The sequence below is a fragment of the Amphiprion ocellaris genome, chromosome 19 (genome assembly GCF_022539595.1).
Source record: "Amphiprion ocellaris isolate individual 3 ecotype Okinawa chromosome 19, ASM2253959v1, whole genome shotgun sequence".
NCBI classification, from domain to species: Eukaryota; Metazoa; Chordata; class Actinopteri; family Pomacentridae; genus Amphiprion; species Amphiprion ocellaris.
The window spans coordinates 24872983-24896073 of NC_072784.1; the positions used below are offsets into that span (position 1 = coordinate 24872983).

Sequence of the window (23091 nt, forward strand, 5' to 3'; positions counted from 1 at the left end):
TGTAAGATTAAAGTGTAATACTTCATGACTCTTACTTGTGGCACTGATTAACGAGACGCTCCACCAGTTTGTAATTTTTTTTATTAAGCATGGTTAGTAGTACTAAGCATGTTGTAGCAGTTGTTTAAGGTCATCTATGGCTCTAGAGGGGCTTTGGCATGTCTGAGATAATGACTCAAGTGGCATTATTATAATTGGAAACTGAGGGCCTAGGCACGTCCAAAGCGGTCACAGAACACATTTCTGATGAGACACCTATTGAGTTGTTTCATGGGAAATCTAGGATCCAATGTTTGGGATCTTGGCAGACATGAATGATGTCTCTGCCTCTACTACATCAATTTTGACCATTCTTTTTACAGTCTACCACTTGCCAGTCCTCAGACTTCATGAAATTAGAATTCTAAATTGCTGGAGTACCACTTTAAATCGCCTATTTAATATTCATATTTTTACTTTTACCCTTTATCATGAGAAAAAGATTCACCACCTTCAGTTATGTCATTTTGAAATTTTACTCGTGCAGACATTTTTCTTAGGGGTGGCAAGAGGGGCCACTGAAAATCTTGGGGTGGCACACCAAAATCAAAACACAGCTGAATTGAAGTAATTCTATCATGGTGTTGTTGTATACAGGCAAGTTGAATACCATGTCAGTATAAGAGTTAAGAAATCTCATGCTGATATACACTAGTTTCTTACTGTTACTAATTATCTGACATGCATAGACTACTTCACAAGTGATAAATATGAAGGCAAATGCTGTTTCAATTCATTTTGTTTGAGGAAACTGCGGGGACAACACATTTTTGCAAAAGTATGCTTTTCAGCTTGGGAGCTGCATTTTCAGCGTATAAAACACATGAAGCTGCAACACATGAACTTCAGTGTTTAAAAACAAGTTTCTATTTCAGATTGACTTCACATATGATATATATGAAAGCAAAAGCTGTTTTAGTTAATTTTGTTTGAGGGAATTGTGGGGAAAACACAGTGGTGGATCTAGAAAATTTTACATGGGTTTGCAAAGGGCTAGCCAGAGGTCTTGGCAGGGTGGCATGGGAGGACGGTATGTGGTAAGTGTAAACGGATTCAACAAAAGATCCACAAAAATACTTTTAAGCTATTTATTGTTAAATAATGCAATATTTCAACACTGTTTTAGATGGGGCTGCACTGCTGCATCGCTTTTGCATTTTGATATATCTAAAGAAAGAAAAAAGAGAAAAAAGTGGCAAATATAACTACAAAAGCACTTGGAGAGCACAGTATTCCACCAAGGCTGCTTAATTGGCGTATCATTTCCGATGGATTAAATCTTTAATAAAAAATGATCTTGCGCTGAGCACAGGCACATGTTATGCATGTGTATATTGTGTATGGATACCGAATTGTGTGTAAATTACTCTTATCAAGGTCTGTTGATCAGTTCATCACTTTTGGCAAGCCTTTGTTTTGCTAGTGTTAAAATAACCGTTCTCTCCAAGCTTTTATTTTGAAGGCGTATTTTTAATGTTACAGGCTTTTATTTAGTCACCATTCCAGCAACACAGGAAGTGTTTGTCTAAGAAGTGGTTTCTTGACATGACGAAGACGCTGCCAAAAAGTCCGAGAATTCACGTGAAGATGAAAGAAAACAGTTCCACGCTGTTGCTGTGTAGCAAAGGATGTGTCTAAACTTAGAAGCACCTAGCTGGAATGTGGACAAGCTCTTACGGTGAAAAAAGGAGTGAAGGACAGAAAGATGAATTTGTGTTCAAAATAAGGCTGATGGCTGAATGTAAATGAAAGCTTTGTGAAACATCAGGAGCTTCACTATTGTCTGACTGGGGTTTGCTGCATTGTGTGACCTAAATATGTAGCAGGTGGCAGGAATTGATGGGACTCAGAAACACCACAGTTTGATCATTTGTTCCTTGTGTGATTTCCATATGATAAATCACAGTCAATTTGTAGTAGGATCGCAATCGTGTGATCGTCAGCAGGTAGGCCTAACTAACACAAATAGTCCTTGGGCCAGGACCTAAAATTTCAGGTATCGGTACCACCTGAGGTGACCAATTCTTTTTGGTATTTTTAACTAGCAATGTGTCTCTAGTTTGCATTTTGATATGATAGCCCTTGCAGACTCACAGCTTAATATATGTTATCATTCATTTAATGGACATGCCCCATAATGAAAGGTGAGGGGTCTGAGCCAAAAGTTCTAACAACATAACAGGATGGAATTTGATAGGATTTTTCCTCATTATGAAAAAATAAGAAATGTCACATGCTACACATTATCATCTGTATAATCACTTTACAGCACAGAACAATATTATAACAAACTTGAGACTGAGAAAGATTTCGTTGCTATGGTAACAAGATTTACTGTAAGCAGGACGGAACAAAAGAATAGCGAAAATTTGACAAACAGATTCAAAGTTAAATTCTATTGAAGTTAAAAACCAAAGACTAACCATCTAACGGAGGTTCTTGAGGACGATCCTCTCCACCTGATGAAGACCATGGAGAGGATCGTCCTCAAGAACCTCCGTCCCCAGGTGAGCCAGTATCTGCATCCACTGCAGTTCGCCTACCAACCGAACATTGGAGTGGATGATGCAGTCGTCTACCTGCTGCACAGATCACTGACTCACCTGGAGAAACCCAGCAGCACTGTGAGGGTCATGTTCTTTGACTTCTCCAGTACTTTCAACACCATCCAGCCTTCTCTGCTTAGGGTGAAGCTTGAAGGAGCGGGAGTAGACTGTCACCTGGCTGCTTGGACCATCGACTACCTCACCAACAGACCACAGTACGTGAGGCTTCAGGACTGTGTGTCTGATGTGGTAGTCAGCAGCATGGGGGCCCCACAGGGGACAGTGCTCTCCCCCTTTCTCTTCACCCTGTACACATCGGACTTCCACTACAACTCTGGGAGCTGTCACCTCCAGAAGTTCTCCGATGATACAGCCATTGTTGGGTGCGTATCTGAAGGGGACGAGCGGGAGTACAGGATGGTCATCTCTGACTTTGTGGACTGGTGTGAGCGAAACCATCTGCAGCTCAACGCCAGTAAGACGAAGGAGATGATCGTGGACTTCCGCAGGAGGAGGACACCCCGGACTGCACCGGTGAACATCCAGGGTTTGGACATTGACATGGTGGACACATACAAATACCTGGGTGTTCACCTCAATAATAAACTGGACTGGACACACAATACAGAGGTCCTGTACAAGAAGGGCCAAAGTCGTCTCCACCTGCTGAGGAGACTGAGGTCCTTTGGAGTGTGCAGGACTCTGCTTAGGACATTCTACGACTCTGTGGTAGCGTCTGCTATTTTCTATGCAGTGGTCTGCTGGGGAGCAGGGAGCACTGAAAGGGACAGAAAGAGACTAAACAGACTGGTCAGGAGGGCTGGTTCTGTCCTGGACTGTTCCCTGGACTCCATAGAGTAGGTGGGTGAGAGGAGGATGTTGTCAAAGCTCACATCCATCATGGACAATCCCTCTCACCCACTGCATGACACTGTGGGGTCTTTAAGCAGCTCCTTCAGCAGCAGACTGAGACATCCACCCTGCAAGAAAGAGCGCTATCGCAGGTCCTTCATCCCATCTGCTATGACTTTACAACATCAGCATCACTGGCTGATGTTAACATAAACTGGACTATATCATTACCACCCCAAACCATAAAATTTGCACTGACATTCTTGCACTGCACGTCTCTGCACTTTTAAACTTTATTTTTATTTTTATTTTTTCTGTTAAAAAAAAAAAAATTTCACCCTTGTATATATTGTAAATAAAGCTGCTGTAACAATGTAAATTTCCCCTGGAGTGGGGAGAAATAAAGAACTTTATCTTTATCTTATCTTATCTTGTGATTTTTGGTCAGTGTGATACAGCGTACTATAACTTCCAGTTAAACATTCAAAATACCTTTTTAAATAGAGTCAAAACAGCCAAAATTGTGATGAAAAGTTCAAAATGTAACCCAATTATAACAGACTGCTACCAGAATTTATCATATGCCAAAAACACTGTTACAAAGATTATTTCCATGACAAAGCTGAATTTTCAAATGCTTTTGCAGTTTTAATTCTAATTACATTTTTAATCAGTTCCATCCCGTTGTGCTGTGTGGACACTTCAAAGGTAATTTTCCGAGAACACTACATGGTCATAAAGAGAGAAAACATAAAATACAGGAAAGAGTCATTTCTTCCATGTACCAGTATCTTATAAAACAAAGGTCATTCAAGTTCATTCAAAGTTAATGCTAGAAAAGGAAAGGATATTACCATAGTTAACTGATCTAATTGAGCTTAATTAACCTTAATTAGAACTGTAAAAGACAAAATAACTAGACATCTCAGCAGTTTCTTCAAAGGACCTGAAAACAAATGTACACCTACCCACCAATAACTCTTTCTACAGGAAAGAATAAATGTATGCAAATACACAATTATTATCAAATAAGCATGAAAAGATGCATTCATTTGAGTCTGACATTTAATTATAATATATTGTATAGATAATATATTTCTCACAGTTTTATTTGATTACTGACTTATTTTAGATGTGATCTTTGCACACTGTAAGATTTAACCCTCTGAAACCCAAGCACTGATGATATTGATGTAATTTTTTTTCCTTTTTAAACTGTTTTTACCACGCCTCTAATCAAGAAAACAATGAGACTTTTCCATTTTTGGGATTGTTCAGGATTTTGTGAAAACGTTGCAAAATTGTAACAGCAGCTCTTAGTTTAGGCAAATATTGCAACTTTATTTTAAACAAAGTCCACAGATGATTAGGCATTGATGATTCAATAGTATCAGAATATGTATCTTAAAATGAATTGTATTGATATGAAATAGTTGAATATGGCACAGTAAAATGCAGCTTAATTTAACAAGTCAAGACTCTAATTGCCATCCATGCTAGAATGCACCTCCACACAATAAAAAACTGTAAAAAAAAATTATGTTATTACAACTTTCTTTTATTTTTTTGAACTTGCAAAAGTGGGATTGTATTACATCAGTCCTCTACAATTAGTTCATATTTACAGTTTGGACTTTGCTTGAACATCAAAATGATTTCTGGTGTCTGAAGACTCTTAATTGGTGGATGGCATTCTCCTTAGTGTCTCCTTATATGTGAAACTGTTTGTGCTTCACAGATCAAACTGCTTCCTTCAAACCATATTCATATCATACTGCAGTTGATGTATGTACCTGTTAATATACTGTTAATCGTATACAAAATTAATCAAGTTAACCTTTAACCTTAACCCCATAACCTATATATATATATATATATATATATATATATATATATATATATATATATATATATATATATACAGCATAGACACTGTATATTTATTATATAGATGGTACAGTTGATAAATATACTCATGACCCAGTGATGGGGCCTTCTGTGTGAATAAGTAGCACCCAGTAAAGCCCAGTGTTGCATTTTTGCGTCATTGAAAGAAATCCCTAAAACAGACAAAATTATTAGGCCGGCTATGAAATTTAAGGTTTGGGGTTTTTTTGGTGCTGTTTAACAGGTCAAGGAGTTTTTAACACAGCTTTTCCAAACATCCTAGTTTTATTTTGGATGCTCACATTATTTTACTTTGCTCACAGAAACATTTAACACTATTTAACAAAAAACAAAAACTACCAGGATCTAAATTATTAGTCCTTGATGCTAATAGTCAATTATGTTTCCTTTTTGCTGGATAACAGCCTGCAGCTGTTTATTGTAGTTTGTAACGAGTCTATGACATCTCCTGAGGAATCCCAGCCCATTCTTCTTTCACAAGTCTCTCAAGCTCCTCCAGATCTGATGGTCTTCTGGCATGGACCCTGATCTTCAGTTGACCCCACAGATTTTAATGGGATTCTAGTCAGGGCTTTGTGCAGGCCAGTCAGTAACTTTGGTCTTCTGGAGGTAGATCTTCTCCAGGAGCGATGTATGCTTTGGGTCGTTGTCATGTTGGAAGACAAAGCAATGACCCAGACCCAGTTTTGCAGCTGACTACTTGAAGTTTTCTTTCAAAATCTTCATATATCTTTCTTTTTTCATGATTCCTTCAGCCTTTAGAAGATTCCCAGTTCCAGACGCACTGAAGCATCCCCACAGCATGATACTGCCACCACCGTGTTTAACTGTGGGGACAGTGCTCTTTGGGTTCTACGCCTCTCCTCCTTTCTCCAAACATAAGCAGGGTCTCTAGTTTGGTCTCATCTGACCAAAGGACACACTTCCAGTCTTCATAATCTTTCTCCAGGTTGCCTTAGCAGACTTCAGTCTGGCTTGAAGGTGTCTCTTCTGTAGAAGTGGAGGGTTAGGGTTCAGTCCATTTCTGCGTCTTCTTTGATCCTGACTTGGTTAAGTAATTAACTAATGTTCTGGTGGTTGTTCTAGCATCTTTAGACACATCTCTCACATGTTTTCTTTTCAGAGTCTTTGAAATTTTTAGCTTCCTCCCTCTACCAGACGTGTTCTGTACCGTGTGCCTCTCCTTGAATTTCTTGATGAGACTTCTCATTCCACTTCTTGACACTTGGAAATGCTGTGATAACTTTGTAGACCCTTCTCCTGCTTTGTAAGCATCAACAATTCTTTTTCTCTTTTTGTTTTTGTCATGATGCTTTCTCAAGTGACAGCTCAAATCCTTCAGGAAATTTTTGTACTGTGTGTAACATGTAGGACAACCCTCAGTTTTAACTTGATTGATTGATTGATTGAAAGCTGTGAGCATTACAAAGTTAAAGCACATGATTGCACAACAGTGGTTTGTGTTTTGGCTCAAAAAAAAGGTCAGTTCTTAAGGGGGCTAATAATTTTGACCCTGGTAGTTTTTGTTTTTTGAGCCGAGACAAATGCTTGCAGTTCCAATAACCTGTGCTTTATTGCTCCCAACAATTGTAGTTCAATAGTCTCTATCGAAAACAAACAGTTTATTGCCACAGCATTCAAAATGTAATGCATAACCACTTGATGCTCTCTTGCTCCAATATTTTTGTCTGCTGATTTGTTTCTATTTGAAATTTTGTGTTATATCTTTCCCGACTAGATAGTACAGGCGGTCAAAATGATTTGTATTACATGCTTATTTGCAAGTTCTGCATATTCTGTTCTAAAGTGTTCCTAAGTTTGCATCCCTGTAAAAGCACCCAGTAAGTTCGCATAACAATTTTTGAACAAGTTATGTCACTTAGAACAAATCCTCTAAGTAATAAAACATTTTCTTTTGAAGGTACCTGTCTGTCATCGGGTTTGTCATAAACATTGACACCTTGATGCAGAAGATTCCTAAAATGCTTGCAGATCAACAGTATATCCTGACCTATAGGTTCAGCCAGGATCATTTGGAACTGCTCTTTAACTCCATCAGAGCATCAGATAAGAGCCACATTTTATAGTGTTTTTAAAATTAAAATTATCACCTGAAATGTTATTCTTATACATCTATAACTATAATCCATGTTTATGTGTGTGGTGTGTTTGTGTGTGGGTGTTTCCCCTATAAGGCAGCTGGAACAATAACCCCACTGCAGGGCAATTCCAGGTAATCTTCTGCCAACTGATGGCACAGTGTGGTGTCAAGCCAGTTCAGTCTGGCAACATGAGAGAAAAGGATGCCACTGTAGGCTTGTGTGCCCAGAACTTCCTCGACGCCAACCGAAAGTCTTTCTCCACAGCCTCCCCAAACTCCTCCCACACCCAAGTTTTAGCTTCCACAACTGTCGCAGCTGCAGCCCTTTTGGCCGACCGGTACCTGTCAGCTGCTTCAGGTGACCCCCGAGCCAGCCAGGCCCAAAAAGCCTATGAAGTCAGGCAATTAGAGCCTAATGAGTTACTGAGACTGAACCTTTGTAAATAGGTTCCTAAAAATTGCACAATTTTTTTTTCATTTATGAAGTGAAAAAGTCATACTACATTAGCATTTGAATAAAGAGTCATTCTTCATAACTGCTTGCTGCATGGGTTCTATTTACTTCCTTTCGCTTCATTTTTCACCAGCTCCTTTATTCCAAAGTTTTTTTTTTACATTTAACTGATCAAAGTCACCAACAACTTGCACTTCTGCAATATTCTGATCCTTGAAACTTTATTCCATAAATCTGTGTGTGCATGACAGTGACACTAAGTTGAAAACTTTCTAAAAACAGCCATCAAAAACCAGGCCATAGACACCCAAATTTGCAGTCAATGGCTTTATGTATCAGTAGTATTTACAAAAAACGATTGCACAAACAATACAAACAATATGCATAAATATACCTACCACAGTTATATTTCTTGAATTGGGAAAAAATATCCATAAATATCTGTTGCAATTTTCACATTACAAGTAGCAGTCAGCAACAACGTACATCAGAGCAACAAAGGGTGACTTGTGCAGCAATACATTTCAGCGGCAGGTAAGCATGTCAGTTAGTTGGTTAGCAGAAGGCAAAATTACAGAAACCCAGATTCACCTGAGCTTTCGAGCCTCTTGAAGGGGATTGGTCTCAATTTGTTCTCTAAAAGTAGCCAAATATTTTCAAAGATCAGGTTAACCTTGAAAACAAAGATTTGAAAAGCTTGCAGATCCGAGTCTGTGTAGGGTTTGATTAAAAGCAGGAGAAAACTATGAAAGTTAATGCTGGTTCAGTCACATTGTTTAAATGAGTTTTTCTGTGCTTCTATCGTCAGATGCACTGTTTAAGCAGGGAAAGGCTTGTGAGGTTCACTGTGGTTTCTGAGTGTGTCTTCATCAGATAAATCCTAAAACATATTATCTCCGGCATTATAATAAAATTAGACAGCTATGTGTTCTTACTGATGGCAGAGTGCAGTGTATAATGCACTGAGATTATAGGCTGTGCAGCCTGCTGGATCTAGATGTTGTTAAATCTGCAATATTTTACATTTTATACATGGAGTGCATCACATGTTGTATGAATACTGTTGAAAGCTCCATCGTACTCCTTTCCCCTAGTTTGTGTATTAAAGGTTTATAAATAAAGGTGTCAGATTGTTAATGCAGGCTGCATTGGAAGTTACCATATGTGCTATATGATAACCATGCCAACTCCCAACAGTGTGACTGTAGCTGAGCAGAGCGAAATGAAGGCACAGAGGGGTATTGTATTTCAAACACACTCTGGTAGCTCTTAAAGGACTCAAGCTTGTTGTTATTAGGTTAAAAGTACAGGATATGGCTCCGCATATGGTTACCTTTATCTTAAAATTATTCCGTGGATGTGGTATTAGTTAGAATTATTCATATGGCATCTGGAACACATGCAGTCTTAAAAATATATCTATATATAAAAATGTATCTATGATCGGCATCTCCCTCTGGAGCTGGTAACACATGTGAAGAGGCACCTGTGACAAATTCTGTCATCTAACAGGACTGTGGTGTGGTTCACTTTCAATTAAGCAAGAGTGGATTTAAAGGGGCGCCCGGATAGCTCAACTGGTTGAGCGGGCAACCCATGAACCGGGTTCGATTCCTGCTCATGGCCCTTTACTGCATGTCTTACTCCCATTCTTCTCCCTACTTTCCTGTCTACCTCTACACTGTACCTATCTAATAAAGCCAAAAGGCAAAAAAAAAAAAAACCTCAGAAAAAGAGTAGATTTAAAACCAGAAAGCACAATCTGTTAAAACAGCCTAATCAGAAATAAACAAACATGCAGTGTTTTTGTTTGTTTTCATAAAATTGTGTGGGAGGTTATTTGGCGGCAACTGTGTGCCCTATGTTTGATCTTGCCCTGCTTGATTTTGTAATCAAACAGGGCTAATGACAGCCAAGATTTGCTTGCATATACAGAGAATTTACAGTGAACTGATCCCAGTCCTGCTATAGAGGTATACACATTAGAACAAGTTCTGTGTTGCCTCCAATCTTAAAAGCCTCTGTGCAAGTTAGGCATCAATCACCTGCTATATGTCGCATCATGGACTCTGTGACAAATGGAATTATAACAGAAGTAGGCGATCACAAATAGAAATGAGTTTAACACAAACAGTAGAGACAAAGATTACAGGTACAAAAAAAATGTTGGTGGAAAATGAACTAAAAGCTACAAAATAACAAAAACAATACATAAAAGTGCAAAATGAAAAAAAATGATTGACATTAAAAGACTCTCCAAGAATCAGCCATGCTCTTCTGCTTTTCCTTCAATCTGAATCCGATACTAAACATGTCAAAGTGTATACTCAGATTAAATCCACTGTAGTCAGCAGCAGATGATTCTCAGAACAACAGACAGCCAAATATGTTGAATTCACTGATATGCATAACAAGCTAGTGGTTAAAGTAGAATCATTTAATTAATACAGAGAAAAATGCAGGAAAAACTTTAATTTTTAACTTAAAAATAGAGAAGTATGTTGTACCCAAGTAGAGAAATACTCAGTTAGCTTAATGCACTAATGTGCAAGAGGTATTTTAATGTTGTAGGTGGCTTTATTACAGCTGTCAGATATGCTGTATTTTTATATTATCAGTTTCTTCAAAATAATTAACTTTAAATAATGTTGCAGTTTCTCAAATCTCTTCTGCATAAAACTTGATTAAATGCACTCTGTTACTTTCATAAAGAGTTAAATAACCTGGTCTTTAATTTGATGTCAAGTGACTACCTTGAGATGGGCAGTGATTTCCTGCCGCAAGTCATAAGCCATTCATTTCTAGTCAGTAGTTTATATACAGAAAGAAAGAAAATAAGTTTGAGACTTGTCACCGACTGACTACAATGGAAGTGACCTTGAGAACACTCTGCTGCTCTCAGATTAGATGTTTCTACCCCCATTGATGACGTTACCTCCTGGAGGGGCAATGTGAATGGAGTCCAGAATGGGTCGCAGTATCTGGCCGAATGGTCTGGAGATGGAAAGAAGAGATCTGACATTATCTGGCTGGATGATTATCGGTATTGTTAATTTCTGGAACAGAATCGCAGTACAACAAATTCATTTAATAATGTACTACTTTGGCTATGACACAGTTGCTTCTCTCTCACAGCGTATCAACACTAAAGCAGAAATGATGAAAAGTTCTCTTTCAATTAATCAGAAATAACGGCATGTCAATACATTTCTTTGTTATTTAAATTTCCAAAACCTGTTATCAGAATTATCTGGTAATGTGCAGCCTAACCCTGGTCCGGAGTTGCAGGGTATCCAGACACCATCTGATTTTAAATCCTTGTTTGGTCTTAAAATAGTTCATCTTAATGTGCGTAGCTTGTTATCCAAAATGGACATGGTTAAGATTTGGGTTAAATCAACAGATGCAGATATTGTTGTAATTTCTGAAACTTGGCTTACCAAATCTATTACCGATAAAGATATTAACATAAATGGATACAATGTTTATCGGTCTGACAGGCCTAAGAAAGGTGGAGGTGTTGCTATTTATGTTAAATCAAGATTTGAAGCCTCAATAGTTCTGTCTGAGTCCATTTGCAAACAACTGGAATTTTTGGCATTGAATGTGGAAATTTTTAAAGGCCTGTGCATAACTGTTGTTGGATGCTACAGGCCTCCATCTGCCTCCAAGGACGCATTACTATCTTTAAAGCATCTTTTATCCAGACTTAATTATAGTGAACTTGTTCTAGCTGGTGATCTGAACTGGGACTGGCTTAAATCAGTTTCTGATGATTTAAAATCTTTTTGTGATTCTATTAATCTTACCCAGTTGGTCAATTTACCCACCCGGCCAAACCATAAAAGCCCTGAGAAGGCCACCTTGATTGATTTAATTTTGACAAATGTTCATCATAAATTTTCATCTCTGGGTGTCTTCTGCATGACTTAAGTGACCATTGTGTTGTAGCTGCTATTAGAAACACGAAGGTGCCTAAATCTAAACCTCGTATTATTTATAAGAGGAATCTTAAATACTTTAATGAACAAGCCTTTCATCACGATTTGTCCAATATTGATTGGATGAAAATAGGACTTATCCCTGATGTAGAGTTGGCTTGGACATTTTTTAGGAACAGTTTCATGCAAATTGTAAATAAGCATGCTCCATTAAAGAGGTACAGGGTGAAAGGGCGAGAAAACCCCTGGTTCTCCCCAGAGCTGGCAGATCTTATTCATGAGCGTAACCTGACTTGGGCCAAGGCAAGGAAAACAGGCTCTACCACTGACTGGTCTGCTTTCAGACAACTAAGAAATAAATGCTCTTCTTTAATTAAGAAAGCAAAGTCAGAATACTACTTATCAGTCACCACCGAGAACCTAAATAATCCCCAGAAATTCTGGAAGGTTATTAAATCTCTTTCTGTGAGCAAGAGCACTCAGGCTCTACCTACTTATGTCTTAAAGGATTCGGTTCCTGTCTATGACAGAATGGAGGTACTAAATTGTTTTAATGAACATTTTGTATCTTCTGGCTCTTTGTTTGAGTCAATGGGAGCTGTCTCTGTGAAACCCTGCACAGACCTCCCACTGTACACTGGTGAGCCTTTTAATTTTGTACCTTTTTCCATTCAGGAAGTTCATAAAGCCCTTAAAGCTTTAGACCACAGAAAACCTTCTGGACCTGATTTAATTGATCCTTACTTTTTAAAACTGGCAGCTGATTTTGTAGCAGTGCCAATTACAGTTCTTTTTAACCTCATCGTGAAAAAAAATGAAATTCCCTCGGTTTGGAAATCCGCTTTTGTTCTTCCTTTATTAAAAGGAGGTGACCCAGCGGTTTTAACTAATTATAGACCAATATCTAATCTATCAGTGCTGGTCAAAATTCTCGAGGCTCTTGTGAGTGAGCAAGTAAAGATATTCTTATATTCCAATGCCGTTTTATCAAAATATCAATCAGGCTTCAGAAAAAAACACAGCACCATCACAGCTGCAATGAAAGTGATAAATGACATTATTGTTGCTCTTGACAAGAAACAGCACTGTGCATCACTTTTTATTGATCTGTCGAAAGCGTTTGACACTGTTGATCATGATATTTTAAAACTTAGACTTCTTCATTCGGGACTCTCGGAGCACGCAGTTGTTTGGTTTGCAAACTACCTCAGTAATAGGACTCAGTGCATTAAATATGATGGTCTGTGCTCTGAATATGTTAATGTCCACAAGGGGGTGCCACAGGGCTCTGTATTAGGTCCCCTTTTATTCATTATTTATATAAATGATCTGGGTATAAATGGGTCAGATGCTAATTTGCACTTTTATGCTGATGACACAGTTATTTACTGCTGTGGATCAACTCTTGCTCAGGCTGTTGAATCCCTGCAGAAAGCTTTTGTTGCTGTCCAGCACTCATTACTCCACTTGAAACTTGTTCTCAATGCAGACAAGACTAAGCTAATGTTGTTCTCGAACTCTAGGAAGTGTCCACGAATTATTCCTTCAGTGTCCACGCTAGAGGGAAATGAAATAGAGGTGGTTCAGGTGTATAAATACTTAGGTGTCTGGATTGATGACTCCCTCACTTTTAAGCCACATGTGGAAAATCTTGTAAAGAAGCTGAAGCTAAAACTTGGTTTTTATTTTCGAAACAAGTTGTGTTTTTCTTTTAGTGTAAAAAAGCGGCTTGTCGCTGCAACGTTTTTGTCTGTGTTGGATTATGGAGATCTTTTGTATATGAATGCTTCTGCTCAAAGTCTTCGAATGGTTGACACTGTTTACCACGCCTCGTTGAGGTTTATTACGAACTGTAAAATGTCAACACATCATTGCGAGTTATACTCTCGGGTGGGATGGCCAGCACTAGCCATCAGAAGGACCCATCATTGGTATATTTTCATATACAAGGCAATACTTGGACTTCTGCCTACCTACATTTGCTCCTTAACTGCACAGAAAAGTTGTGATCTTCACTCGCTCCGCTCACAAGATCATCTGTTGCTTTCAGTTCCACATGTTCGTACTGAGCTGGGTAAAAAGGCCTTTGTTTATTCTGCACCTTTTGCCTGGAATAGGCTGCAGAAAGACTTCAAATTAACTGAGTTAGTCTCTTTGAGTGCCTTTAAATCAAAACTGCGAGTTCTTGAGGCCATTTCCTTAGCTTGCACGTGTTTTTTATAACTTGCTTGTACACTTATTATTGTTTTTTTTTTTTATTATTATTTTTTTTTTATTTCTTTTTCGTATTTTAATCATGTCTTAACTGTGTAAATTCATAACTGTGTTTTGTGTTTGCTGCTGCCTATCTTGGCCAGGACTCCCTTGAAAAAGAGGTTTTTAATCTCAACTGGATCTCTCCTGGTTAAATAAAGGTTAAATTAAAAAAAAAAAAAAAAGAATCCTTGATTACAAATAACTAGTAATAATCAGTAATAGTAAAAAATAATTAAAATTGTTTTCGAGCATGGTTAAAGTGCTTTGCTTTAAAGTCTTTACATTTAACAGATAGATTTGCATGACCTCCTGAAAAAGCACAGCAATATCGTCCCAACAAAAGTATTTGAGAAAACCACCACATTTAAGGTAACATTTACCATACTCTGAACCTGCTTCCATGCACTTGGGCACCTTCATAGAAAATTATTACCTGTGTAGTAAATTTCTGAAGGTTTTTGAAATATGATCAGTGCCTATCAGCTACGATGCAAACTCTGAGCCTGATCACTATTGTAGCAGCAGACAGTTGCCTGTCCTCTCTAAGTCAGCAGTGAGATTGTGGTAAAACTTGTGCCTCTGCTATGATTGGCCATGTGACAGTTAAAAAGGGAACAAAATGAGCCTTTAAAGCGGGTCTAGTGCGCAGTAAAAACAAAATTCCTCTGAGGGTTATATCCTGTGAACTATTTAAGCTCCAAGTTTGCAATTTGTGCATCCTTATTGAAGACTGTATGACAGCATTGAGCAAGACACATGGAATATTTATTAAAATAAACCCTATGTGACACCTTATGAGCTCATATGTAAATATAACTAATATGCAATTCATTTTACTTGAGGGCAGAGAAGCACAATGATAAATTTATCTTTTCAAGTTAAACTTTGAAGGACTTGCCACTGAGAAAGTGTCTAGATTTTAAAAGGACACAGGCCTGGTTGTGTGGTGCATAGTGGTGAGCAGGGACATATTAATACCATTGACTCGACTGAACTGGTGGTTGGCCGACAGACCGAGTTTCACACTCACGTGGAGAGGACTTCAGACGGAAGATCAGTGATGTAAGAGGGGATGGGCCTGCCTGTCAGGAACTGAGCCACCTCGTTGGTGAAAGTGTTGCAGTTGTGCTCAAACAGACGATACCTGTCACCTCTGAACCAAAAGAAAACAGAAGAGTGTCAAGATTCCCTCCTTTTTAAGGTTTCTTACAACATGTCATGTTAACATGCGTCTGCTTTGGGACATGACACATTAGTTACATAAAAAATAGTTCTTTTCCTGTATGAGTGAGAGTGGAAAGTGGTGTGAAAAAGACCTACAATTCTACAATTACATTTAGCATATGTTTTTATCCAAAGCAACATACATCTCAGATACAGTACAAGCAAGGATCTAGTCAAGCAAAGATCTAGTCACCTGTATGTGCTTTCTCCCAGGGAAGAGAGGTAATCCATGAAGATCTCCTCAGACACTTCAGTCTCACCCAGCTCCACCACTGTGTCTGGAGGCCCCAGCATAGTCCCACCCTGACAAACACACACAAAGAAAACATCTCACAAACCAGAAATATTACATCAGACCTACAGAAAATTGGTCTCATTGATCTGAAACAGTGTCTTAGTCTTTTGTTACTTGCAGAATTCAAAAATCTGAGGTTGGACTGAAATTAATAAAAACAAAAACCATAAACACATCATTAATTGCAGAAGGTGACATGGTTTTCATTACCAGGAAGATGAGCACTGTAAACACTCAGTAAAGCACCAAAATGCATGAATCTAAAACTGAAATTAGTTTCCACAAATGCACAGTTTATTTTTGTCTGGACTGAGAAACCAACTGTGATCATTGGCAGCTCCATAGTCAGAAACGTGAAGCTAGCGACACCAGCGACCATCGTTAAATGCCTCCTAGGGGCCAGAGTGGGCGACATAGAAGCAAATTTGAAACTGCTGGCTAAAGATAATTGTAAATACAGTAAGATTGTTATTCACGTCGGCCGTAATGACACCCGGTTACGCCAATCGGAGGTCACTAAAGTTAGTGTGGCATCGGTGTGTAACTTTGCCAAAACCATGTCGGATTCCGTAGTTTTCTCTGGACCCCTGCCTGATCTGACCAGCGATGATATGTTTAGCCGCATGTCGTTGTTTTGCCGCTGGATGTCTACGTGGTGCACTGCAAACGACGTTGGCTTTATAGACAATTGGAGCTCTTTCTGGGGAAAACCTGGTCTGATGAGGAGAGACGGCATCCATCCCACTTTGGCTGGTGCAGCTCTCATTTCTAGAAATATGGCTGATTTTATTAGAACTCCTAAAGCATGACAACCCAGAGTTCAGACCAGGATGCAGAGTTGTAGTCTTCCACACCTCTCTGCAGTTTCCTCTCAGCTGTCACCCTCCAGTAATTCAGTTAGCTTTATTGAGACTGTCTGTCCCCCGACCACCAAAATTCAATACATTAAACAATTCAAAAATAAACAAAAGACATAGTAACCATAAAAATCTAATAAAAATTAATACCACTATTTCAACTGAGCGAAGAAACAGGACAATTAAATGTGGTCTGTTAAATATTAGATCTCTCTCGTCTAAATCTCTGTTAGTAAATGATTTGATAACTGATAACCAGATTGATTTGTTCTGTTTGACTGAAACCTGGTTGCAGCAGGAAGAATATGTTAGTCTAAATGAATCAACTCCTACTAGTCATACTAACTGTCATGTTCCTCGAATCACAGGCCGAGGAGGAGGAGTGGCAGCAATTTACCTCTCCAGCTTAAAAATGAACCAGAGACCTAAACCTAGCTACAGTTCATTTGAAAATCTCACTCTCAGTCTCTCTCATCCAGATTTAAAAGCTCAGAAACCAGTTTTATTTGTTGTTGTATATCGTCCTCCTGCTCCGTACTCTGAGTTTTTATCTCAATTCTCAGACTTTTTATCTGATTTAGTCCTCAGCTCAGATAAAGTCATTATTGTGGGTGACTTCAACATTCATGTTGACGTGGACAGTGACAGCCTTACGACTGAAGTTCTATCTCAGAGAGGACCTACTCCTTGGTATAATTCCCAGTTGCAGACTTTAAAGCAGGTGTCCCAAAAGCTGGAAAGGAAGTGGTATTCCACTAATTTAGAGGAAGTTTATGTAGCGTGGAAAATAGTCTAGTAATTTATAAAAAAGCTCTTCGTAATGCCAGGACAACATATTATTCATCTTTAATAGAGGAAAACAAGAACAACCCCAGGTTTCTCTTCAGCACTGTAGCCAGGCTGACAAAGAGTCAGAGCTCTGTTGAACCTTGTATTCCTTTAGCTTTGAGCAGTAACGACTTCATGATCTTCTTTACAAATAAAATTATTACGATTAGAGAAAAAATGAATCTGGCCCTTCCTACAAATGTCACAGATGTATCATCGAGTACAGATGCTTTAGAATTGGCTGTAAGACCAGATGGATATTTAGAATTTTTCACTCCCATACATCTCTCTGAACTAATTTCAATAGTTTCTACATCCAAACCATCGACATGTCTTTTAGATCCTATCCCAACTAAACTGTTCAAGGAGGCTTTACCTTTAATTAATTCCTCAATGTTAGATCTGATTAATCTCTCTCTAGTAACAGGCTATGTACCACAGGCTTTTAAGGTTGCTGTAATCAAACCTTTACTTAAAAAGCCCACTCGAGATCCAGATGTTTTAGCCAACTACAGACCAATTTCCAACCTCCCATTTCTCTCTAAAATTCTGGAAAGAACAGTTGCAAATCAATTATGGTAACATTTACAAAGGAATAGCTTGTTTGAAGAGTTTCAGTCAGGCTTCATCATAGCACAGAAACAGCTCTGGTGAAAGTTACTAATGACCTTCTCATAGCGTCTGATAATGGACTGGTCTCTATACTTATTTTATTGGACCTTAGTGCAGCATTCGATACAATCGACCACAAACTTTTATTACAGCGACTAGAACATTCTATTGGCATTAAAGGGACAGCACTGGACTGGTTTAAATCCTACTTATCAGACAGGTTCCAGTTTGTGCATGTCAACAATGACTCTTCTGAGCATACTAGGGTTAATCATGGAGTTCCTCAAGGTTCTGTCTTAGGACCAATACTGTTCACATTATACATGCTTCCCTTAGGCAATAGTATTAGGAAGCACTGTATTAATTTCCATTGTTACGGTGACGACACTCAATTGTATTTATCTATGAAGCCAAATGAAACTAATCAGCTAGCCAGACTGCAAGATTGTCTTAAGGACATAAAGACCTGGATGACCTATAATTTCCTACTACTTAATTCAGACAAGACTGAAGTCATTGTATTTGGCCCCAAACATCTTAGAAAATTGCTTTCAAAGCATATAGTTACTCTGGATGGCATTACATTGGCCTCCAGTACTACTGTGAGGAAACTCTGCGTTATCTTTGACCAAGACATGTCCTTTAACTCACACATAAAACAAATCTGTAGGACTTCCTTTTTCCACCTGAGAAATATTGTGAAAATCAGGAACATCCTGTCTCAGAGTGATGCAGAAAAACTAGTCCATGCATTTGTTACTTCTAGGCTTGACTACTGTAATTCCTTATTATCAGGTTGTCCCAAAAGCTCTCTGAAACATCTACAGCTGATCCAAAATGCTGCAGCCAGAGTACTGACAGGAGTTAGCAAGAGAGATCATATTCCTCCTATATTGGTTTCTCTTCATTGGCTTCCTGTTAAATCTAGAATAGAATTCAAAATCCTTCTTCTGACATATAAAGCTCTTAACAACCAATCTCCATCATATCTTAAAGACCTGATAGCACCATATTATCCTAGCAGAACTCTTTGCTCTCAGACTGCAGGCTTAATTGTTGTTCCTAGAATCTCTAAAAGTAGAATGGGAGGCAGAGCCTTCAGTTATCAGGTGCCTCTCCTGTGGAACCAGCTCCCAGTTTGGATTCGGGATGCAGACACCCTCTCTATTTTTAAGACCAGGCTTAAAACCTTCCTTTTTGACAAAGCTTATAGTTAGGGCTGACTGGGGGACCCTGACGGGGTGAGCTGGTGTTTTCATTTGCACAACTGACTTCCCCTCTTGATGTCCCTTTACTTTGCCCCTAGTTATGCTGCTATAGGCCTAGGCTGCTGGGGAACCTCTCTTGATGCACTGAGCCCTTCTCTAACTACCTATGTATTTACTATATATACCATTATTGCATTACATTCACTCTGTTTCTCCCTGTCTCCTTTCTCCGAGTCTCCCTGGTCCCAGAGCTGGATGCTTCAGATGTGTGGTTGTTCTCCCACCAACTGGCCTAATCTCCATCTGTGGGATGCTGCTGCTGACCTTCCTCCAGCCCACTGCTTCCAGCTGCCCATTCCCACCAATCTACTCTGCATTGCCCTTACTATACTTGATTTGCTCATCTACATATTTTTGAATTTACCACCAGCTATATATGTAGTATATTTAATGCTAGAGCCGTACACCATAGCAGTAAACTATAATTAGTTTCCATGTTAGTTGTACTTTGCATGTATCATTTGTCTTATCGTGCATGTATTAAACTGTGTGTTTTATGGTCCTTGTGTCCCCCCCACCTCTCTATCTCCATCCCTCTACCTCTATCCCTCTACCTCCACCTCTAACCCTCTACCTCTAACCCTCTACCTCCATCCCTCTATCTGTATCCCTCTATCTCTACCTCCCTACCTCTTCTGTCCCTCTCAACCCGCCCGGCCAGCAGGCAGATGGGTTCCCCCACATTAGAGCCGGGTTCTGCTCGAGGTTTTTTTCCCTGTTAAAAGGGTGTTTTCCTTGCCACTGTCGCCTTTTGGCTTGCTCTGGGGGTCAGGCATATGGGTTCTGTAAAGCATCTCGAGACCATTTGACTGTAATTGGCGCTATATGAATAAAATTGAATTGAAAAAATTGAATTGAATTGTTGAGAGAAAGCTGTTTCATCAAATTATGTAGCCATTACCAAAACAATATGAGTCCAAATTACACTTATTTAAAGATTATTAACAGATTTGGGCCAGAAAGCATTGATAGTCAGACTACAAATTAGGATTTTAATTTTAACAGAACTCTACACTGTGATAGAAATAAAACCAAGTGCCTTTAGGGCATTCATCTGTCTTACTTCTTGGTTTGCAGGCTGTCTCACTAGTCTAGAGGTTTTGTGTCGCTTGGAAACAGTACGAGTCTGTTATCTTCTGTACGTGTGCAGCAGTTTGAGGTAGATGGTCTACATTTTCCATCGTGAGCTTATTTTGATGATACCTTTTAGTCCCTCTAGTTAGATTCTTACCGGTGAACAGCTGGAGATCCCCTCCCCTCCGAAGAAGAACTCATCACCATATGCCACTATAGCTGTGTGCCTGGGAAATAAGTAAAAACCACAAAATTGTTGCAGGGATAAATCTATGTAGGAACAACTCGGTGTTAAACAGCATTATGTAAAATTACAACTTGGAGCAATATGTTTTTACCAAATAACAAAGCATTTATTACATGAAATAGCTTAATTAATACAGATTGATGCATTTGGGCATCACTTGACTACATATTAGATGTTTGATTAATATGAAAAGTGACATAAAGTGTTTTAAGTGTTGCAAATCTATTGTGGCCTATCCTTACTATCTCTCTGTAATTATATTTCACTTTCTGATTTCACACACTTTCAATAAAATCAAAGAAACGACCACAAAATGACAATAAGAACATAAACAGACACAGCAACTGGAGCTATTTTAACACTCCCCTGTGCTTTCATGCTTCCGGTATCTGCCCTGAACAGAAATGAGTCACTGGATTACATCTGATGGATCCCCACGCTACATGACAAGCGATTTTTTTTATGACTCAGAAGCTCAGACTCACCATATACCATCCAGTTGCTTCCCTGCAACAGAAAGAGAAAACACAGTAAGAAAAGGAGGAAGCAGATGAGCTCCTCTGGAAGCAGCTGTTATAAACAAAAGAGGCGGTGTTCCAGTTTAACTGGTGATCAGGTTAACTGGTGATAGTTTCCGTCTCCAGATGTTTCGTCCGCAGATTCGTCACGATCAGACCTGGATTTACGTGAAATAAAGATACCAGATAAAGAAGACCTCGCCGAAAAACGTCGGCATCACTACTTAATAAAGTCTATATCCATGTAAATATCATCTACAGACAGTTAAAAGAAACGTGCGGGCCGAAATAAAAAACACGTATTTTTCAAGTAGGTGAGAGGATTCGAAACCATGTAATCCTGCGATAAAATTACGAGACCACCGTTTTATTCATTGTGCTACTGATCAGCTCTGCAAGCATTCTGCTTCATCCATATAGATCACTGTCATTCTGTCAGGTGTTTAACACCTGGTGATTGTTCAGGAAACACGTCCATGTCAACTGGGGATAGTCACAACAACAGCGGTTTGACGTTCAACAGCGACCCACATTAACCGGTTCTCGGACATAAATCAAGCATTTTTTCATTTATTAGCAGAACAAATGAGTAAAAAGAACTTGAACTTCATATCTAAACCAAAAATCATTACTCTGGTAATAATGAGCACCAATGAAGGCGTCTCCTGCCGGTGTTTATTATCAACACTTACTCGTCTACAAGGCCGGGCAGCATCTCGGATTTTACCGGCAGGATACTTACCTAACATAATGGGACTAAGGCTCCGAGCCATCCCCCTCGACAGGTCGTAAATGTAAAGCTGTACATTATATCGCGTCGCATTTTTATCCATAGTTAAAATCCGCAAAATAGCTTGTTTTTTTCCCTAACTGTTAGCTCGCTAAAGCTACGGACCTCTGACAACACACAGGTTACTGGGGGCTTTTACACGTTCAGAATGACGTCATTACGTTTAGAAACGTGAACTTTTGAGTTGCTTTCAAAATCAAATACCCTAATGAGGAGTTTCATCAACGTGTCGAAGGATTGCGTGATAAATTGTTTTATTTTGGAGGAGTCTGTGTGTCTTCGGCTATGCTTCGGCTGTGTTGGAATGACTTGACAGTATTCTATGAATACATCTCACCGTAGGTTTTGATGCGCATATAAAATGATTAAATGGCGTGTCACGGGCAAATAAATATCTCGTTAGTGTTACAGTATTACATGAAATAAGGAACTGTCATTAATTTACATAATACTGATGGTACTGAGAACAGAAAAATGGAAACAAATTAGTCATGGACATGGATAGTACTAATTATAACCTAAAAAATCATATATGTTCAATATAGAATAGAATAGAATAGAATAGAATAGAATAGAATAGAATAGAATAGAATAGAATAGAACTAATTAGCAACTAGAAGGCGTCGAGTGACTACAACCAAAGTAGTAATATAAAATAAATATAAAAGAAAAGTATACTTAGACACAAAATACATCATAAAGTGTAAAATGTACTATGAATACATGTACTAAATTGAAAAATGCACCATAAAGTGTCAAAACCCAACAATAAAATAAAATATAGTGACAAAATAAACAATATAGTGTTCTAATTTTGTTCAGTTTTGTAAAAACTGGAAGAGAGAAAGATCCATTAAAAGCACAAAGCTATATTTTTATACAGAATCTTGTAGATACTGGCAGCATAGACCTTAATGGTCCCATATGGTGATAATCCATTTTATTGTGTTTGGTACATATTTAAAATTTGATTTAAAGCTCCAGACACTGAACTGGGTCATTTCGAACAGGGATACAATCTGGAGTTATACTGTTGTGGTGAAATGAACCATCTTTGTGTTATTTTGAGCAGAAATACTTAAACACTTATTCTGGGGTACATGTGAGACTTAAAAAAATCTACTTGTTAACAGGTACACAATACGGGATTTTTGAACTGTCATACCATTACTCTGACTCACGAGAAAATCTGTGTGAAAAGTGGGACACACGCTTTTATAGACGGGCAACAAGCGCCGACGACCACTGGAGGGCGCGGAGCACGACGCCAGAGATTAAGCT

The 23091-nt window shown here is 38.7% G+C and overlaps 1 protein-coding gene across 1 annotated transcript; it reads right to left on the minus strand.

The window, feature by feature from the left end:
• Window positions 1-8212: 8212 nt before the first annotated feature.
• desi1a (desumoylating isopeptidase 1a) lies at window positions 8213-21946 on the minus strand. The gene is made up of 6 exons (XM_023284959.3): window positions 21763-21946; window positions 20988-21009; window positions 20413-20482; window positions 15515-15624; window positions 15128-15250; window positions 8213-10894 (listed from the first exon to the last, which is right to left on the minus strand). The coding sequence occupies exons 1-6, from the start codon at window positions 21851-21853 to the stop codon at window positions 10804-10806; spliced, it is 507 nt and encodes a 168-aa protein (XP_023140727.1). The 5' UTR covers window positions 21854-21946; the 3' UTR covers window positions 8213-10803.
• Between the last annotated feature and the right edge of the window lie 1145 nt (window positions 21947-23091).

What these genes read in the sequence shown, in the direction of transcription:
- desi1a (XM_023284959.3), bottom strand. Translation starts at nt 21,853, where the DNA reads ATGGATAAAAATGCGACGCGATATAATGTACAGCTTTACATTTACGAC. An exon ending in CCTTAGTCCCATTATGTTAG is followed by an intron (nt 21,010 to 21,762) that starts GTAAGTATCCTG and finishes TTTCTGTTGCAG; the next exon opens with GGAAGCAACTGGATGGTATA. An exon ending in CCGTCTGAAGTCCTCTCCAC is followed by an intron (nt 10,895 to 15,127) that starts GTGAGTGTGAAA and finishes TTCCATCTCCAG; the next exon opens with ACCATTCGGCCAGATACTGC.